We start from the raw sequence: 17,573 nt of genomic DNA, 5'->3' as shown, positions 1-17,573 counted from the left end.
TGTAGCAGACGCATCAACTCAAACTAAAAGTAAACCAGACAGGAATTTGTTTTTGGGTAATAAAATTGTAATTTACCATATCGCGCAGTATTACAACGGCTGGGCCCTATATCGAGTTGAGGTATTTTATCTGTATTTTTTCCCAGTGGGATACGGGAAGAGACAATAGCGTCTATATATCGTTATGTCCAGAGATTAACTCTGAGGTCAGACGCAAGCTTTCCAACCAGTTGTGCGGATGCATTTTTTCAAACTCTGTCTTTTTGAATGTTATTTTAACCCACACTGTTTAAATATAAATGTTTTTTTTATCGCACATCCCAAAATGACCAAGATATGATTTTTTGGAGAATATCACCCAGCCCTAGGTATTACTATTTTTATTAACAGTCTTTTTAGGGACAAGAGATACAAATAAATGAAACATATGTGTCTATTGTATATTTCTAATCCTGTAAGGGTTCTTTTTTTACCTTCGACTGTCCAAATACAGAAAATCTGTTTTCCTCTTAACCTCCTAAGACCCGGGTTTTGGTTTGTCTCTTTTTTTCAGATTTTTTCCAGCTATTTTGGGGTTAGGAAGAACCAAAAAATATAATAACCAAATTGGTTTCCAAGAACATGAAGCAGTGTAATTGTCCATGTCTGTGTACAACAGTTTCCAGTTACACAGAATTAAGTATTATGGTGCAAACATAAAAAAAATTCATGTCCACATATGTTAATGGTGTGAAAATAAACTTAAACGACAGAAACAAAGCATATTGAGTTCAATTATAAAATATATAATTTATTGCAAATAATCAGTCTTACAGAAGGTAATTAAAAGCATTTCAGGGATGAGCTCAGTCTCTCTAGAAGTTTTCAACAGCTTCATTTCTTTGCCGCCAGAAGGTTAGGAGCAGAAACCTTTACTTTGCCAGGCATATTTCTGGACAGATCGGTGTCCTGTGAAACAGCAACCTTGTTACATCACAGACTAACAACATTATAAAAGCAAAATTACTAGAAGCTAAAAATACCTTTACGCTGCGAAACAAATCTTTCTCTCGTGCGCTGACATCTTTGCCTCGTATGAAGCTCGACACAGCAGTGCGGGCGGCTGCGCCGTACAGAGATCACACCTCATATTAGACAGAGATACTCTATATATATATATATATATCAGTGGTTCTCAAACTGGAGTCCGAGGGGATGGTGCTAGAGGGGCCCCAGTTTTATGACATTATATAAAATAAATTAATTTATCATGAATTATTTCTGTGTAATTAAACCTAAAAAAAAAAATAAGTCTACTAACCAACAGCACTACTTTGTATAATTTAATGTGTTTTGTTTAATTTAAATGTTGAGTTTTAGAAAAAAAGATTGGTCAAACATTTTCTTTAGGGGGCTGAGAAGGAATGCGCCTTACACAAGGGGGGCCGCAAGCTGAAAAAAGTTTGAGAACCACTGCTCTATATACCACATGTTAACGTTAGACATAAACAATCTTTACCTTTTCCTTTTTTCTGAGTTCCCGGGGTTAATTTCACTTTGTACCTGAAATTAAAATATGACGTGTTTGATTTTTCAGGAGAAATTTCTTTACCATTATCAATGGAAAAATTGATAAATGTGTATCAGTAGGTTTGTGCTGATCTGATCCCAAACAAACAGTAAAAAAAGATCTTGGAAACATACTTGTAATTGGAAAGTGCCATGTAGGGAGCACAGACAGGGACTGCAAACATCAACACATCTTCTGGGTGTGGGAGGCCAGTCAGCCAGTCCAGAATATTCTCTACATCCTGATCAGACAAACATCACATGATACTCTATTTATATAAGCAACATTACATGAGTAAACAATGAGTGGCCAATAACAATCCTCAAAGCACTGTATATTCATGAAAACATCATGGGGATTGTATTTAGATTTAGAATTCAATGAGGATGCCATTGTGAGCCGTTACAGACACTTTAAATTCTCAGCGTTTATTGTCGTTCACCTCTGCGGCTGGATTGTCCAAATCCTCCTCAGTCTCCTGCAACAAATCAAGAGAAACCGTCACAGCTCTTCTCAAGTTTACACACACACACAGAAAAACACAGACTTACAAAAGTACAAAGTGACAAAATACAGGACAGGATTTGATATGACATCATAATAGAAAATTGTCCTACATGTTAACGTGTAAATAGATATTAAAGGCACAATATGTAAGATTTTGGCATTAGAATATACATAAATCAATGGCACAATTTTCACTTGCACTATTACCAAATGTTTTTAACAGCGTCCCTCCTTTGTCACCTGGTTACCTCAGTTTCTGTTTATGCTTTAGAAATCATAAGTGCATTTGCTGCACGGACATCAACCAACTAGACTAACCCTAAGCCCATAAATCATTTATGGTTATGTGCCAATCACTCTGCATAGCGCCGCATGCGGTAGTAGTGGTTATAGCATCTAGCATGCCCCTATGTTGGCTGATGTTATAAAGTACTGGTTATAAAACCTAACACCATGGTAACATTTGATAAATTCAAGTGTTTCAAAAGGGTTCGGCGCAGCTAGCGGAGCACGTGTTTTATGAAAAATTATTTTATTGACGTTTGTGATTATAGACAAAGCTGAAAGACTGCAGGCTCTTAAATCTAACAGTGGTTTACAGCAGTGACTATTATTATTATTCCCAATATAACACGGCCCCTCGTAAAGTAGCATTTAATTCAAGTTGCCTGTCCAGTATAGTGATTGACTGTAAACTATGTGCCGATCTTATGTCACGTCACCATGATCTTCTCTTCGTGGCCTTCAGATGGATCTTCTGCAGCCGCACGCGTCTTAATGCTTTCCGCTTTTGGCCTCACTGCAACTTCCTGGGAAAATTTCCTCTGCGGATCTTCCTTCGTTTTTCCTTTCTTGCCTTTCTTGACTTTCTCTTCTTTGGTGGTTCCTGCAGACTGTTTTCAGCGGATATTAATGACAGATTCGTCTGATATACACAGATGCACGGACGAGCAGTAACATGCCAAACTAACCCCCAATAACTTCATCATCATCTCTCGATCCTCTTCATCCTGGTCTTTGTATTTGTCCTTCATCTTCTTCAGTTTGGTCTGAAAAACATGACACGTTGTAGGAACTGCACATAATGTCATAAGTATTACATTATTATTATTGTTATTAAATGCTCATAATGTAATCATTTTCTCAAAACGTAATAAAAGTTTGAGCTCATAGTGTAATAAAATTTTTTTACACACAATGTAACATTATGAATACACTGTGGCAACTTGCAATGTAATTGCAGTTCATACGTTTATACCAGCAAATAATTGAAAATGTTTTTTGCCGGTTGGTCACGAATTTCCATAAACGTAATAATACTTAAGAGTTTCTTTCCCCAAATCCTCACAGTCGCACCCTTTAATTTTCACAGGTTTATTTTCTTGTCATTCATTTTAATGGCTTTTTTATATTCCTTACTGTGTTATGCGGGTGGGAAATAAAAGATCAATTTTTGGCTTATTTATATACAAAAGTAATGTACCATATTCTGAAGATAATGTGAAGTGGTGCTTGACTTTGCAAAACTCACAACGTTTTGTTTGCTACCATGACTAAAAAGAGAGCACACACTTTCTGATTCAGAGATATGGGTCCTGCTAAACGGTTAATGCTTAGTGAAACAAGCCCACCCCCATGATGTATAATAATGGTGATGCTTTGCACTAATGCAAGCACCTCTAATAATAAGTGTGCAATGTTTAAAATTATTACAGTTATGACAATATATTTGGTGAGTTTATAATGTAATATATAGTTTTTTTATTACACTGAGCTCAATATTTTATTATGTTTTAAAAAATGATTAGACTATTATTGTAATGAAATGTTCATAGCAGTTATTACATTATGAGTATTTCACACTGTACTGTATTATTTCATGTGTTGAGACACAGTTTGAGAGTTTTCTGACCTTTTGTCCTCTCTTTAGCGGCTGAACCGCTGCTCCGCTCTTACACGTCTCTGCGCTAGCAGCCACGTTTTCAGTTTCCTGTTGTTTGGTATCGGTTTTCTTCAAATCTTCTGCGGTCTCCTGTTTCTGCTGCTGCTTCTTCTTCATATCTCTGTTGACCGTGATTGACATTCTTCTCGTCTTTATGTTAATCTATTGGAAGTCTGCACTCAATGTTTAAAGCATCTTACCTCCTCTGTTTAGCCGTCAAGTGTTTTTTGCTGTGCGCTTCTGTGTTCTCCTACAATACAAGGTTCGCCACATTTAACCCTCTGTCATAATTCAAAGCTGAATTCAAGTGCGTAATTTCATTTTGTGTAACTAACCTGACATGAAACGTCCTGCTTGAAAGCGGCGCTTTGAAGATTTCTGCAGTGAGAGACACATACTGACATGACCCTTGACCCCGAAACAACACATGCAGTATGTGTATTATGTGTATACACACTAGGGGTGATCACGGTTCTGTTTGTATCGTGGATTTATGATGATGGTTTCGGTACGATTCGGCACTGGCAAACTTTCTACGGTCAAATCAACATGCTCGCAAATCTTTGTCACTTAAAAAACATCAGAGCTTTGCCATAAACAAAGTGCATTTCAAACAGATGAGCAGATTAAAACCTGCTTTTTATGTTTTAGGCATGTTTGGAACAGAAGACATTTCCATTTTACAATCAAAAATTTAATCTGCTATCACCTTAAGTAACTTTTAGTTGCCATGGATGTGGAAATGTCAGGTTCTGTGTGGCTGTCATTTCGTTCCCAGTTTTGATTCGAGTTTCATCATAGCTGTATAACGGCTGCTAAAGTACATAAGGCGAACTGAAATGCTGGACAACACCCAGAGTTTTAAACCGCATCCTCTACAGCCGAAGGTCTTCAGTATTGTGTGACAAATGGCAATAAAAACATTTAGCGCGTTTGCTAGTATTGTTATGTAGTAGATGTGCTTGTCTGAATTAGCACGGTGAATAGTAGTGGCTGTTTAAATGGTTTCGGCATTACCTGCACTCGCACATAATCTCACAACCAGACTCTTAAATTATGTCTAATGTCATACAGTAACATGCGGGACTTGCATCAAACAATGTCTGCAGTTTTGTGTTTGAATGTTGAATTCATGATGTTATCGGGTTGTCACGTACAGGCTTATCAAGTGATTGACATACAGCACATTTGAATAGACAGCTCTACACTACTGTAAAGGACGCGAGACACAGGCGATCTGTTTTTTACAGTACAGTCACATGCAGTGGTTAGCGGAGCTACGGATGTTTTTATTACTACTACTCAAAACATTCATCATAGATACATTGAGGATTTTTACCGAGAACAGTTACACCCCTAATACCAATATACATACATGGTACACACACACACCTAACTCATGCATAAGAATCTCTTCAGAAATCATCTTTCCGAACAAATGTTTGTCACCTGTTGGGCTGCAGATGTGACAGTGAGATGTTTGTGTCTGGAAACTGAATCTCGATGCTCTGATCCTCATCACTTTTTTCTTTAACCTCATCTTCCTTTCCACTGTGAGTTTCTTCTTCGTCTGCTTCATCTGTTTTACTGTCGTCTTTGATGTTTGTCAGCTCATCTTCATCCTCTGCCGCCATCCTGCTGGACTCCTCTTCCTCACAGCTCTCTTCCCCTGACACACAAACAACTCCACACGTTTAGACGTTGAGAAATAGATACGGGCCAAAAGATGAACGTCTATAAGAGTTTGTTTATAAACACCCGATAGTTCGTCTCCCTCCTCCAGCAAATTGGCAGTGGATGTCTCATCCTGTTCATCCTCCTCCAGGGTTTTCATCTTCCTCTCTCCACGATGTCTAAAAACGCTCTGATCGTCCACCTGTCAATCAGATAATGAGATGCAAACACAGAACATATATTTGACATACTGGTGTTATGGACCTGCAGATGTCGAGGTTTAGGAATTAACTCGACTGCTTTTCAGACACCAGCTCAGATCTTTAGTCAATAAATAAACTCTAACAGAGACGTCAACATTGTCTTTACCTTGAAAAGAAAGCCAAAGCCCATGATAAGATATGACGGGGGAAGAAAGTTTTTCTTTCCTGAGAAAGTTACAAAATATAGTTATATAATGTATGTGGTATGAGTTTAAATTTATATGTAAACAGAAGTGCAGTGAAATGTCTCATGAAATAAACCCATCAGATAAATGTTTACCTCTAATCATGAAGCTTCCTGTTGTCAAATACTCTCCTGTCGGTGCGGTCTTGGACACCTGAACAGATGAAAACACACGCAAGCGTTAGATCTTGAACATTAAACTGTATACACACCTCATCAGCAGCTATACTACATCAACTGCAAGAAAAGCGCAAATATCAGGCAGTAGAGACTAGGGCTGGGCCGATCCACTTTTTCCATTACCGATACGATTTCGATACCTGTATTCTGAGTATCTCCTGATCCAATACTAGTATTTTTCTTGATCCATTTAGAATTGTGTGTGTATAAACACATTAATATATATACGCACACATATACACACAAAACATGTTGCACAAAATCAGGAGAATATCATGTCAAGTGAATTTTTTTTAAATGAGATACAAGTTAAACGAATGTAAGTGTTCTTAAATATTTATTAATTGTTTTTGAGTGGACATAACTTAATTGCGCAAACCGTCACAACATGAAAGACTTTTTAATCAGATGTTTAAAATACGGCTTTTGTGTGTTTGTGTGTGTGTGTGTGTGTGTGTGTGTGACATATTTAATTCACGCTACTACAGTGTATTAACTCGGCGAGCACCAAACCATTCAGTTTTTGTGACCTTAAATATCTTCATATATGCATTTGTCTTTCGCAAAAGGCTGTTGAATATATTAGGAAGATTTTGAATATAGTGTATAATAACATTTATGGGGCTTTTATAATAGTTTGACTTTAATGTAGCATGACAGTAACAACCACAAGTAATGCACAGTATCGGATTTGGATCGGCCCCGTTTTCCGATACCCGATCCAGCAAAAAAGGTCCTGATCGGCCCACCCCTAGTAGAGACTCGACTGGAGAAATGTTTTGAAATTCAGACCTCAAACATAAGAATAGGAAAGGTGATTTACGTCAAACTAAACATAGCTGTTGGTGCCGGATGGGCTGGTTTGAGTGTTTTAAGAAACCGCCGATCTACTGCTGCAGATCTATGGGTGTTAATGTCAGAGGACGTTAGAAAGACAACAGTAACTCAAATACCAGAACATCATCATCAGTATCTCTCACAAGTCTCTATTTACGCTTCCCACCATGCATACCTGTCAGCTAATACGACACTGAGACTACACTACACACAGACTAACCATAGCTACACAATAAGAGAGGGGAAAATCTTCACGGTAAAACACTGTCATACGTCCGGCTGACCAAATATCTGCATGAACAGCTAACAAAAGACAAAATCATTTGTTTATGTTTCTGTAAGGGTTAATCCTGCAGTCAGTATGTGTGTATTTAGTCACAGTAGTGTAGTATTCCTAATGCTAAAATATATTTGTCGTTGTTTTTTTAGAAAGTCTGAAAAAATAGCACAAGCACTTTATCATTTTTGTTATTCAGACGAATACTTTTCAATCATTAAGACTTGTTTTTCTGATTCATTTCAGACTTCTGAGAGATATTAAATGTGTCGGCTCAAGTTTACGTATGAACGTCTTTGAGACAAATAGACAGATGGTCTAATTAATTTGTTAAGCAATGCATCTACACTTTATTCATTTGTAACACATTATAGAATAATCCTAAACTCATCAAAACAATGGTATAACACAAATTGATATTATGCTGTGCATTCAAAATCATTATATTTTATCATCTGAAGTTTAATCACCGTTTGCCTAGAATCTTACTCGTGGCATTTTAACATCCATCTTCTTGAGGTTTCACAATGAGATGCTTTTTTAAGAATATTGAATGAGGGACAAAAATAATTTTTTTGAAATAAATTTTCCGGGGTGTTTACACCACTGCAAGCTCACCTGATGATGATGGACCCACCACGCACTGGTGATGACTTTAGCGTCCCAGGCAGCGCTGTAGCAAACAGCCATCGTACCGGCCTCGGTTAATGTCCGTGGAGGAACAGGCTCACCTGAAAAATCAAAATGTTCATGAGTGAAATGAATAAAAAAATCTTTTTTTCAGATGAGAACGATTTACCAGCGATTCACCAGCTCTCTCTCTAACGCTCATTAATATTCTAGAAATGATGATGATATTTTCAACCTGATGATCCCACACTGTAGAGACACAAATCTGAGCATGGAAGAGAGAACACCACCTTCAATTTAACCTAAACTATGACTGAACTTCCTGTCTTTCTGTCCCATCCTACAGTGCCACACAACTTCATCATTCAACCAGGCCCTACAACCCTAACCGAAACAGCCGGAAACCTTAGCGTAGTTTATGAAGACCAGCTGACCCTCACCAGTCACACTAAAAAGAAAGATAGCACGGTCATGCAGATTTGCATTATACAATATCTGGAAAATAACCGAGTACACGTCTCAAATCTGCCCTGGCCCGGACATCTGCTGGGTACAAAATGGCCACTGTCTCTGCACCGGTATACCTTAACTTGCTCTCACACATCTACATCCCTGCAGTCTTCATTACCCTACAATTCTCTGTATTTATTCCATTACATATTGATGAAGTCCTTATTCTTGACTTATATACCCATCCTGACATCTATATCGTATGAAATATGTGATGTTCCACACCAGACGGGTTCTTGATCACGCAGCTTGTGGCTCCATGCAGGTCGGCGTGAATGTAAAGGTCTCCTGAGGAAACACAAGCGCATGATTTAGAGAGACACGGACACACCGGCGGCCCCTCTTTAGAGCAGACGAAAGTTCTGACGGACCTGCTCTCAGGTAGCGTTTGACTATCATCTCGTTCTGCTGCTGGTCTCGTCCGGCGATGATCAGATAGTTCTCCGAGCTGATGAACCACAAAAACTTCTCAAACCTGCCAGAATCAGAAAGTTGCTGAATCAGAACAAGAAACGACATTTGCTTGTATGGTGTTTAAAGGAAGTCTAGTGGATGTCCAGGATCTTTACCAGTAAACCTTTCTGGCTTTCTGAATGCTGGTCACAGTTTGCACTTCTTTAAGGGTTTGTTTGGTCTTCTTCTCAGCTGATTTGAAGGCCTTTGTGCCAAGAAAAACAGACGGCAAACGTTTAACAGAAAATAAAGGCCGTCTCTAAATACAAGACGGAGAGTTACGTCTTTTTCGCGTTACCTTTTGAGCCGCCTCAACCGTCTTCTGCTCTTTTTTGGCCGCGCTTCTCTTGCTGTCATAATATCTAGAGACGGTCATATTTTATCAGACATTTTATTCTTTTTATCTTCCTCCACAACAGATTACAGAATTCATGTCAAAGACTCACTTCTTTGCATTGGCGTAAGCTGAGAGATTCAGGTCAACATCCACTAGAACAGGTTTGTTCTTCTCAATCTTTCCTTTATCTTTGTTTTTATTCTTTTTACCCTTCAGCAATTCAGATCCCGAATCTTCCGCTTCTCCGTCCTCCGAACCGGCATACGGATTCCTGGAAACGACACGAGGATCAGAAATCAGGATTAAGAGCAATTTTCTGCTCAAAAAGCTTTTTTGGGATCTCTTACTTGAGCAGCATGGTAATGTGATTGCTTTGGAGTTTGAGTTCTTTAATGGCAGAAGCCACGGGGTCACCGGCCGCCTGAGCTTCTTTAACAATCAGACCGATTTCAGCCCAGTCCACCTGATTGGCCAGCGCACTGCGCACCACCTGTATAGCTCGATCCACAATATGAAGATTCATCTCCACCAGCTCACCCTTTAACCGCTCCACCTCCTGCGGTACAACATGCGATAGAGTCCATCTTTATCAAAACAACAATACAACGATGAAGCAATGCACGTAAACACAAACAACTGCATGAACCGTGTGCGAGTCGCGCGTTTATCAGCAATTCATGGACGAGAGAATCGCTTTGAAAATAAGACCTGGGCCTGATGAAGCGCCTCCAGCCGTTGCTCGTGATCTCGCCTGACATTGTGCAGCTTCTTCAGAGCTTGTTTCTCCTGCTGCAGGGCTTTCATGTCCAACTTCTGGCCCTCCATTTTTGAGAAGAACTCATCAACCGCCTGCAATCAAACTGAGATTTAGAGGAGCAAACAAGAATCACCTCTATATAGAGGAACCTTATACAAACCTTGTTAAAAGACTCAAACTCAACGTAGTGGCTTTTTTCATGTTGGCAAAACAGGAAAGGATGAAACTCTTCATACCTGTTCAAGAAAAGAAAGCAGATAGGTAGAAAAGCTGTTGACTTATGGGAGAGAAACATAAACAACTTCAGCTGTGAATGACGTCATCATACGTGAATAACTCTTCCTCGGGTTTATCTGGACACAGGCTTGGCTTTTTCTCACTTTTCTGTATTATGTAGCCCTTAAAAGTTGACAGATAAACATGTTATCATTCAGACAACTGTAAACCAAGTAAAAAACGATTCTTCATCATTCATAATGTGTGCCCACCTTTCCACTGAAGTTAGCGGTTCTTTCCATACAATCCTCAGCTATCTGCAAAGCCTCTAAGATTTTTGGACTTTCTGTAAGGGAAGGAGAAAGTCTCTTTTTTTTTTAACAGACACATTGTTAAATTTATGGACAAAAATCTAGATCATTTTTACCCAGAGTGACATTAAACTGGCTGTCAGCTTTAATCAGGCCTGGCAGTCCAACAGCCATGAGACTGTGTTCAATGAGCGTCCCGCCATACGCTGCACACACACAACACCACATGAATACAGACAAATCTTTATATGCAGAAGGGTTAGGAAAGAGATTTGAATAATAAATATGATGACGTAAAACATACGGAGATGAGGATTCAGAATTCGTTTCACTTGTTCTCCATTCTGAGATTTAGACAAGAGCTCAGTGAGTCTGAGACAAGAAATAACATCATGAACATTCACACTGAGAGGAAACAATAGCGCGGGTAATAACTGCAATGTATGAAAACCACACAAACACACACACACACACACACACACACACAAATCTGATGTGTCCGCCTACCTCTCCAGACTGATGAGTGACTCTATGGGTCTGGCCTTCTCTACTGGATATCTCTCCCTCACAGCGATCTTCACATCTTCAGCCTCTGCGGTGCGGAACCGGAGGAGATTTAAGATGGTGAACTCGTGATCTGTCAGAATGATGTTTCCCTGAGAACAAATCCGCATTCATAACTATACTTATTCAACACATATCTTCCAGGAAGGGGGTTGAAATCAAGCTCGTACTCGATCATACAGCTCCAGGATCAGATGATACGCGGCCTCGTCAGATCCAAACTGAATGTCCACGATCCTGTCCACACCGAGCTGCTTCACGTGCACGAGCCGCCTGGACTTCAGGTGCTTTCGACACTAAGAAAACCGCACAAACACTCAGTTAGGTCAAAACTCGTAACGTCTTGGAGAATAAGAAGAATGTTGAAAATCTTTACTTTCATGGCAAATCCAGATGGCATGAGGTTCTTGGGCCATTCAAACTCAGTGCGGTGAATCCGAATCCCAGACTCGATCAACAACACAACTTTAGTGTCAGGCCTGAAAAATATCACGCTGGGTCTTAAGCATGCCATACATTTACACGTTAGCTTTATATCTTTGGGTCACTCACTTTTGTAGTTTGATCAGGTATGTTTTAGTATCGATGTCATAGATGTTGTTCACTCTCATCCCGACACAGCTGTACAAATAATCACACACGAGTTCATTCACAAATACTGTCATCACACGCGCGTGCGTGTATATTAAAGAGAACAACACAACTCTTACTTAGCGTTGATCTCTGCGATCGCTGCTCTGATGTCCACAGTGTTAAATCTTCCCTTCATTATTGATGATGGATTATTGCAACAAAGTCTTACTGAACTCTACATCTGACAGTGTAGAGAGTGGTGTGCGCGCTCACTTTGCGCATGCGCGTCTGTTCGTTCTGCGTACGGAAGCCCGTTTGTGGAATTGACTGGAGCGCACAACAAAATAAAATAATTAAGATGTACGATCAAAAAACAATCGAAGAGAAAGACGTTTAAACTGTATACTAGCGATCAATTATAATACTCATAATCTGGTTTGTTATCAATTGCGCCGCAGTGATGCTAAACCTCCCTGGACATTTTTCAAGATGAGCTGGTAAATGTGTTTATCAGCCGGGCAGTTTATTGTAAACGTAAACTGTAAGTTAAACGTATTTAAATGGAAAAGGAAATGTGTGTAAATTTGCAGGAATGATTTGTCAGTGTGAAAGCCGTTTCGACTGAAATCATCCAGATGATCGGCACCAGAGCGCGATGGACCGCAGGAGTCATCTGACGAGCAGAGGTGACATTTATCCAGCCATTATCATTTTTGTCATTATTATTGACGAAATCTGTATTAAATGTGATAGGGGTCAGGTGGATGTGGCGTCTGCATGCATGTCAGAGTTCAGCTGCGCGCCGTTGCCCTGGCGACCGTTGACCGCGTGACTCGCGCTGAAGTTCGCTGATCAATGTCATTTCTTTAACGAATCTTTCTGTCATTATCACGCGATTTAAAGCATTGGAAGCAAAAATTAAAGCTTTTTCTGTCATGCGGGGTGCTTGTGTGAGGAATGAACCGTGAGTCACGCCGACACGTTCAGTGTTTTTTATTTCGTTGTTGTTGCTCATGTTGTTTCATGTTGATTTTTTTCTCCTTGTAGATTATAGAGTCATCAGGAAGATCGGAGAGGGAACTTTCTCTGAGGTGATGAAGGTGCAGAGTCTGAAAGACGGCAAATATTACGCCTGTAAAACCATGAAACAGCCCATAGACAGGTGTGACGTCATCAGACACTAGATATGACCTTGTGGTCACACTGAGGTCACACGTTTAACCCCTCACGTCCCACAGGAGGAACTGCCTGTGAAAGAATTAAGTGATCATCTGTGTGTTTTTGACTGTCCTTCACTCATTAATGATGAATAAAATATTGACAGTCAATAATAATTATGATGAAAATGACATGAATTTTGTGAATGGTTGTCAGTGTGGATCAGGCGAACAGTCTGAGAGAAGTTCAAGCCATGAAGAGACTCAGTCCACATCTCAACATCCTTCAGCTTCATGAACTCATCTAGTGAGTGTTTTTTTTTTTAAACTCTGTATGTTGTCTGTACATAATCAGATTCATTCAGAAGAGGAAACGTGTTTCCACAGACTGTCTGTACATATACGTCTTAAACTGGGACGGGTTGAGCTCATCACAGTCTCTTGTTTTTATAGTGACCAGGACTCTGGAAGTCTGTCACTGATATGTGAACTTATGGAAATGAACATATATGAATTCATTAAAGGTATATTGTCATGTTCATTTCACCTCAGCAGCGGTCCGAGTCAAACATTACAAGGACACCGACAATATGTCTGAAGTTTAGACTTTGATTTTGACATTTCTATCTGCAGGACGGCAGTATCCTTTGCCCGAGAGTAAAGTCAAACATTATGTGTATCAGTTGTGCAGATCTCTCGATCACATGCACAGGTGAGTCTAAGCTCAGTGGATGAGTGACATGACGGACACAAATCTGACGGGGTTTTATTTAAAGATATCTGAACTGTTTTTCAGCAATGGAATATTCCACAGAGATGTGAAGCCAGAGAACATCTTGATCAAAGCAAGTAAACCATTCGATCCAAGTCACACGTGAACGAAATTCTTGACTAAGAAAAGCTGAACATCAAATCATTTCCATGGCTTTTGTTTCTAGAATGATGTGCTAAAGCTGGCAGACTTCGGTTCCTGCAGGAGCATCTACTCCAGACCTCCTCACACTGAATACATCTCCACACGCTGGTACAGAGCACCTGAATGTTTACTCACAGATGGACACTATTCTGAGAAGATGGACATGTGGAGCGCAGGATGTGTCTTCTTTGAAATCCTCAGGTTTTTCAAGACTTCTGAACGTCAAAGTGGGGCTTGTGTAGTAAATTGTGGTCATGTGTGTATTCTGATCAGTCGTTTCAATGTCTTATAGCTCGAGTCCTCTATTCCCTGGACATAATGAGCTGGACCAGTTGAACAAAATCCACAATGTTCTGGGCACACCAGACAGCACGCTGTTGAAGAAGTTCAAACAGTGAGAAGTCATTTCTACACACACACCAGTCGCCCCGCTCCGTTCTGCTATTAAAACGTATTTCCCCTGGAGTTGGGGAGATTCTTTTTGTTTTAAAGCCCCACCTAACGAACACACTTGGGTTTAAAACTCTTTTCCCTTCAGTGGTTAGGACAGTAGACAGCCAGTTTTATATCAGGATGAATTCACTTTTACATCCGATAATCCGATGTGGACACCTCCAGGTGTAACCTCCCACTGCAGGGTCTAAACAAGTGCAGTATTTCAGATCACGAGACACTATATTTTAAACTTAATGTATATTTCAGTCATAAAAAAATGATAACATCATTATAGCCAAACTGAGGCTCTTTTTTGTGTTTGATCTTTTGAAGGTCTCGTGCCATGAGCTTCGATTTTCCAATTCGCAAAGGCTGCGGGATTTCTCAGCTCATTCCTCACTGTTCTGCTGCTAGTCTGTCTGTGCTGCACCTGATGTTGACCTATGACCCTGAGGAACGCATCAGCGCCCGCGCAGCTCTGCAGCACCCCTGCTTCAGAGAACTGCGGTAAGCTGCAAAAGACAGCGTAATAGAACTTAGGCTTGAGGAGAGAAACAGGCTTCGATTATAAAGACACTTTTCATTTAAAAACACCCAAACAGTTAACGTGTGCAGCTTGAGCTGTTTCTTTCACATGACTTTTGTAGGATTGCAGAGAGAAAAGCAGCAAGACTGCGAAAGGTCCTCGGAGCCGTCGAGGGAGTGTCTGGTGGGACGCCGGCATCTGTCGATCATCTGTGGCGAATCGCACGGCAGGGCAGAAGACAGGTATCACTCTGAGATTCAATTAATGAGAAAATCAGACTCAATCTATATGTACATATTAGGGTTGTGACGATAAATCGTGTGTCCCGTTAAAAAAAAAAGCTGTCTGAAATCGATTCTGAATCACAAGGCTGCGATTTTGTGTTTCATGCGCAGCTTGTGACTGTTCTACGCGTTTTGGTCAGTAAGAAGACCTTATTAATCAAAGTTCATTATGAGTCTGAATCATTTATAACGTGCATTTAAAAAGCAACACTCTGAAAATAATTAAAAATGTTTTTTATTATCATGAAAATACCTGAAACAATTTAAGGAAACATAGTGTTTGTAACGGTAATTCTTCTGTGGCACAATTGGAGTTTCTGCACGAGAGCACCCTCTGGCTTTTGGATATGCTGAGATTTCACCATGATTAATTCATTGAGAAAACGCGCATTTACTCGATTAATCGTTACTGCCCTAGTACATATACTTGATAAAGGTGTTTTGGTCTAAAAAAAAAAAGGTTAATCGATGGACTTCCCCTCTGCAGCACCTAAAGCAGACCGGTGACCCTCTTAGTAGACGAAACGCTTCTCATTTTCCTCTGGAGCTTCCGAAACTCAACGTTGTGGTGCCGACTCCTAAAGTCCCCTATCCAGTGTCCACCTTCCCTGCCCTGACAATTTCACATCGCGCCTCTCTGCCTGCCATCTCCAAAAAGTGCCAGTCACGTCTGACCAAAGTAATCATCTCTTCTATTCAGGTTCATATACTTCTATAGCACTTTTCACCTTTTTAAATTGTTGCAAAGCAGCTTACTGTAAATATATTGTAGGAAAGGCAGTTGATACATCATAATAAATACATAACATGATAAATTATGAAAATATAGAGACTACATTTTTGTACTATTGCAGTTTTCCCAGAAGATATTTACATTACTTACTTATACTTACTTACTTATTACTTTATTTGTCCCTGTTAAGGGAAATTTGTCATTACAATATGGTGTTAAAGACATAATTGTTTGTAAGATGGTAATTGGATTCTAATAGGAAGAAGGGTGAACTGACGACAACTACACCAAGAAATGGAGGACATCAGAAATTCTTGACATTTCATCTGAAAGCTGGAATCTGCCTTGATGCTTTATGAGAGTATAGGCTGTGTATCAACATAGGGCCAGATTAACTAAACGGGGCAAATTAAAGTGAGAGCGCAATTCCAAAAAAGCACCAATAGGAGTGGTAATATCTGCGGGTTATTTACTAATTAAATAACACAGAAGCAACAGCTGATTTCCATAATGACCAGTGCAATCTACTATGAGCAGCGCAAATTAGTTCAGGGTCACAAATAATCAGAGCTGATGAGGTGCGGCAGATCTACTAATACCTGGTCATAGATATGTACGCTAGATGTCGCCTTGGCTACGACAGTTCATTGGAACGAATGCGTCAAATGGAGCCGCCATGTTGAAAGAGGGGAGCCCTGCTTTAGCATGATTGTAGGCGAAGGTGTAATGGAAATAAAATCACCATAAATCGTTATGAATGCGATTTTTCTAGGGTTGGGGGGGGGGTCGTTCCAATTGTCGGACATGTATTAAGCATTTAGTCCAGAGAAAATGTAATGTTTTAAAATTAAGAAAATCGACTTTTTCTAACTGTAAAGCATAGTGCTAGTAGGCCTAACATCCATACACAGCAAAAAAGTACTCTCCAGAGTACATATGTGAAGTTTTACTAAGTTACTGGGTTGATCTTTTTCAAATAAAGGGTCTGTTAGATTTTAGTCAAATGGTTATAGTAAAAGCAATATTATTACTTCAGCAGTCTTGCAGTAAGCAGGGAGGGAACCAATAAAGGTTTGGGAGAAACCAGACTTAACCAGAAGATCATTAACATAACCCTGCTGTAAGAGATTAGAGAGGTTCAGTCTAATGTTAATGCATTAATGCAGCTATGGAGTGTCATGAACAGATATATTATGAATACTGATCAGATTGAAGAGTGCATTACAGCAGTGTTTCTTCTTGTCACAATGTGTACAGCCCAAGGAAGAGTCACAGCGTTTGCAGAGATACTACATCCCCCCGCTGAAGCGCAATGCAGACCACTACTGAAGTCTGTAGACATCAGATGATGCCACTGCTTGTAAATGATGAATGCAAGGAACGACTGACTTCTGTAAGACCTGTAAGCTGCGATCTACAGATTGTGTGTTTGATCAAATCAATTAAAGAGGTTTACTTTTGTTCTCCAATCTTATTTCACATACTAACATGCCCTGTGCACAAACACAGACTCTTTTTAATCCAATACGTGAAAAGGGTTGCTTGAGGTTCCTGGCAGTGACCTATGCATGCACACACACACATACAACCTCAATGCATTGTTTATTTCAGAGATTGTGTATACATGTACATACTTTAAAAGGATAGACAGCTTCAGACATTTATTCTACATTAGATCATCAGCCAGATGACTGAATCTCTCTAAATGATGGCAAGTGCCATGCCAACACCACGTGCTGATATTACAGGGTCTTTGAA

The 17,573-nt window shown here is 39.8% G+C and overlaps 2 protein-coding genes across 6 annotated transcripts; one reads left to right on the top strand and one right to left on the bottom strand.

Moving 5' to 3' along the window:
• Positions 1-764: 764 nt before the first annotated feature.
• On the bottom strand, positions 765-12,042 carry LOC135761022 (ribosome quality control complex subunit NEMF). The gene is made up of 32 exons (XM_065275089.2): positions 11,902-12,042; positions 11,744-11,812; positions 11,568-11,670; positions 11,362-11,487; positions 11,135-11,283; positions 10,932-10,999; positions 10,744-10,833; positions 10,589-10,662; positions 10,429-10,499; positions 10,261-10,336; positions 10,052-10,192; positions 9,691-9,899; positions 9,453-9,614; positions 9,305-9,368; positions 9,123-9,211; positions 8,925-9,028; positions 8,779-8,841; positions 8,032-8,144; positions 6,216-6,273; positions 6,042-6,100; positions 5,757-5,874; positions 5,448-5,667; positions 4,334-4,376; positions 4,199-4,248; positions 3,969-4,119; positions 3,028-3,105; positions 2,779-2,949; positions 1,992-2,027; positions 1,684-1,790; positions 1,499-1,542; positions 1,023-1,102; positions 765-948 (listed from the first exon to the last, which is right to left on the bottom strand). Exons 1-32 carry the CDS (start codon positions 11,958-11,960, stop codon positions 874-876), a joined length of 3,120 nt encoding a protein of 1,039 aa, XP_065131161.1. The 5' UTR covers positions 11,961-12,042; the 3' UTR covers positions 765-873.
• An 89-nt stretch (positions 12,043-12,131) lies between these two features.
• LOC135761026 (MAPK/MAK/MRK overlapping kinase-like) lies at positions 12,132-17,276 on the top strand. Of its 5 annotated transcripts, XM_065275100.2 has the most exons (13): positions 12,132-12,261; positions 12,355-12,450; positions 12,812-12,926; positions 13,139-13,228; positions 13,375-13,445; positions 13,555-13,633; positions 13,718-13,766; positions 13,860-14,038; positions 14,130-14,231; positions 14,606-14,779; positions 14,920-15,040; positions 15,570-15,782; positions 17,073-17,276. In XM_065275100.2, exons 2-13 carry the CDS (start codon positions 12,420-12,422, stop codon positions 17,142-17,144), a joined length of 1,296 nt encoding a protein of 431 aa, XP_065131172.1. In that variant the 5' UTR covers positions 12,132-12,261; positions 12,355-12,419; the 3' UTR covers positions 17,145-17,276. The 5 variants fall into 5 exon arrangements, with proteins under 5 accessions (XP_065131172.1, XP_065131173.1, XP_065131177.1 ...); XM_065275101.2 differs by lacking the exon at positions 12,132-12,261 and having other exon boundaries at positions 12,310-12,450; positions 15,570-15,761; XM_065275102.2 differs by lacking the exons at positions 12,132-12,261; positions 12,355-12,450 and adding an exon at positions 12,457-12,728.
• The last annotated feature ends 297 nt before the right edge of the window (positions 17,277-17,573 follow it).

Source organism: Paramisgurnus dabryanus, chromosome 17 (genome assembly GCF_030506205.2).
Source record: "Paramisgurnus dabryanus chromosome 17, PD_genome_1.1, whole genome shotgun sequence".
In the NCBI taxonomy this organism is placed as follows: domain Eukaryota; kingdom Metazoa; phylum Chordata; class Actinopteri; order Cypriniformes; family Cobitidae; genus Paramisgurnus; species Paramisgurnus dabryanus.
This window is presented reverse-complemented; position numbering and strand designations above follow the sequence as displayed.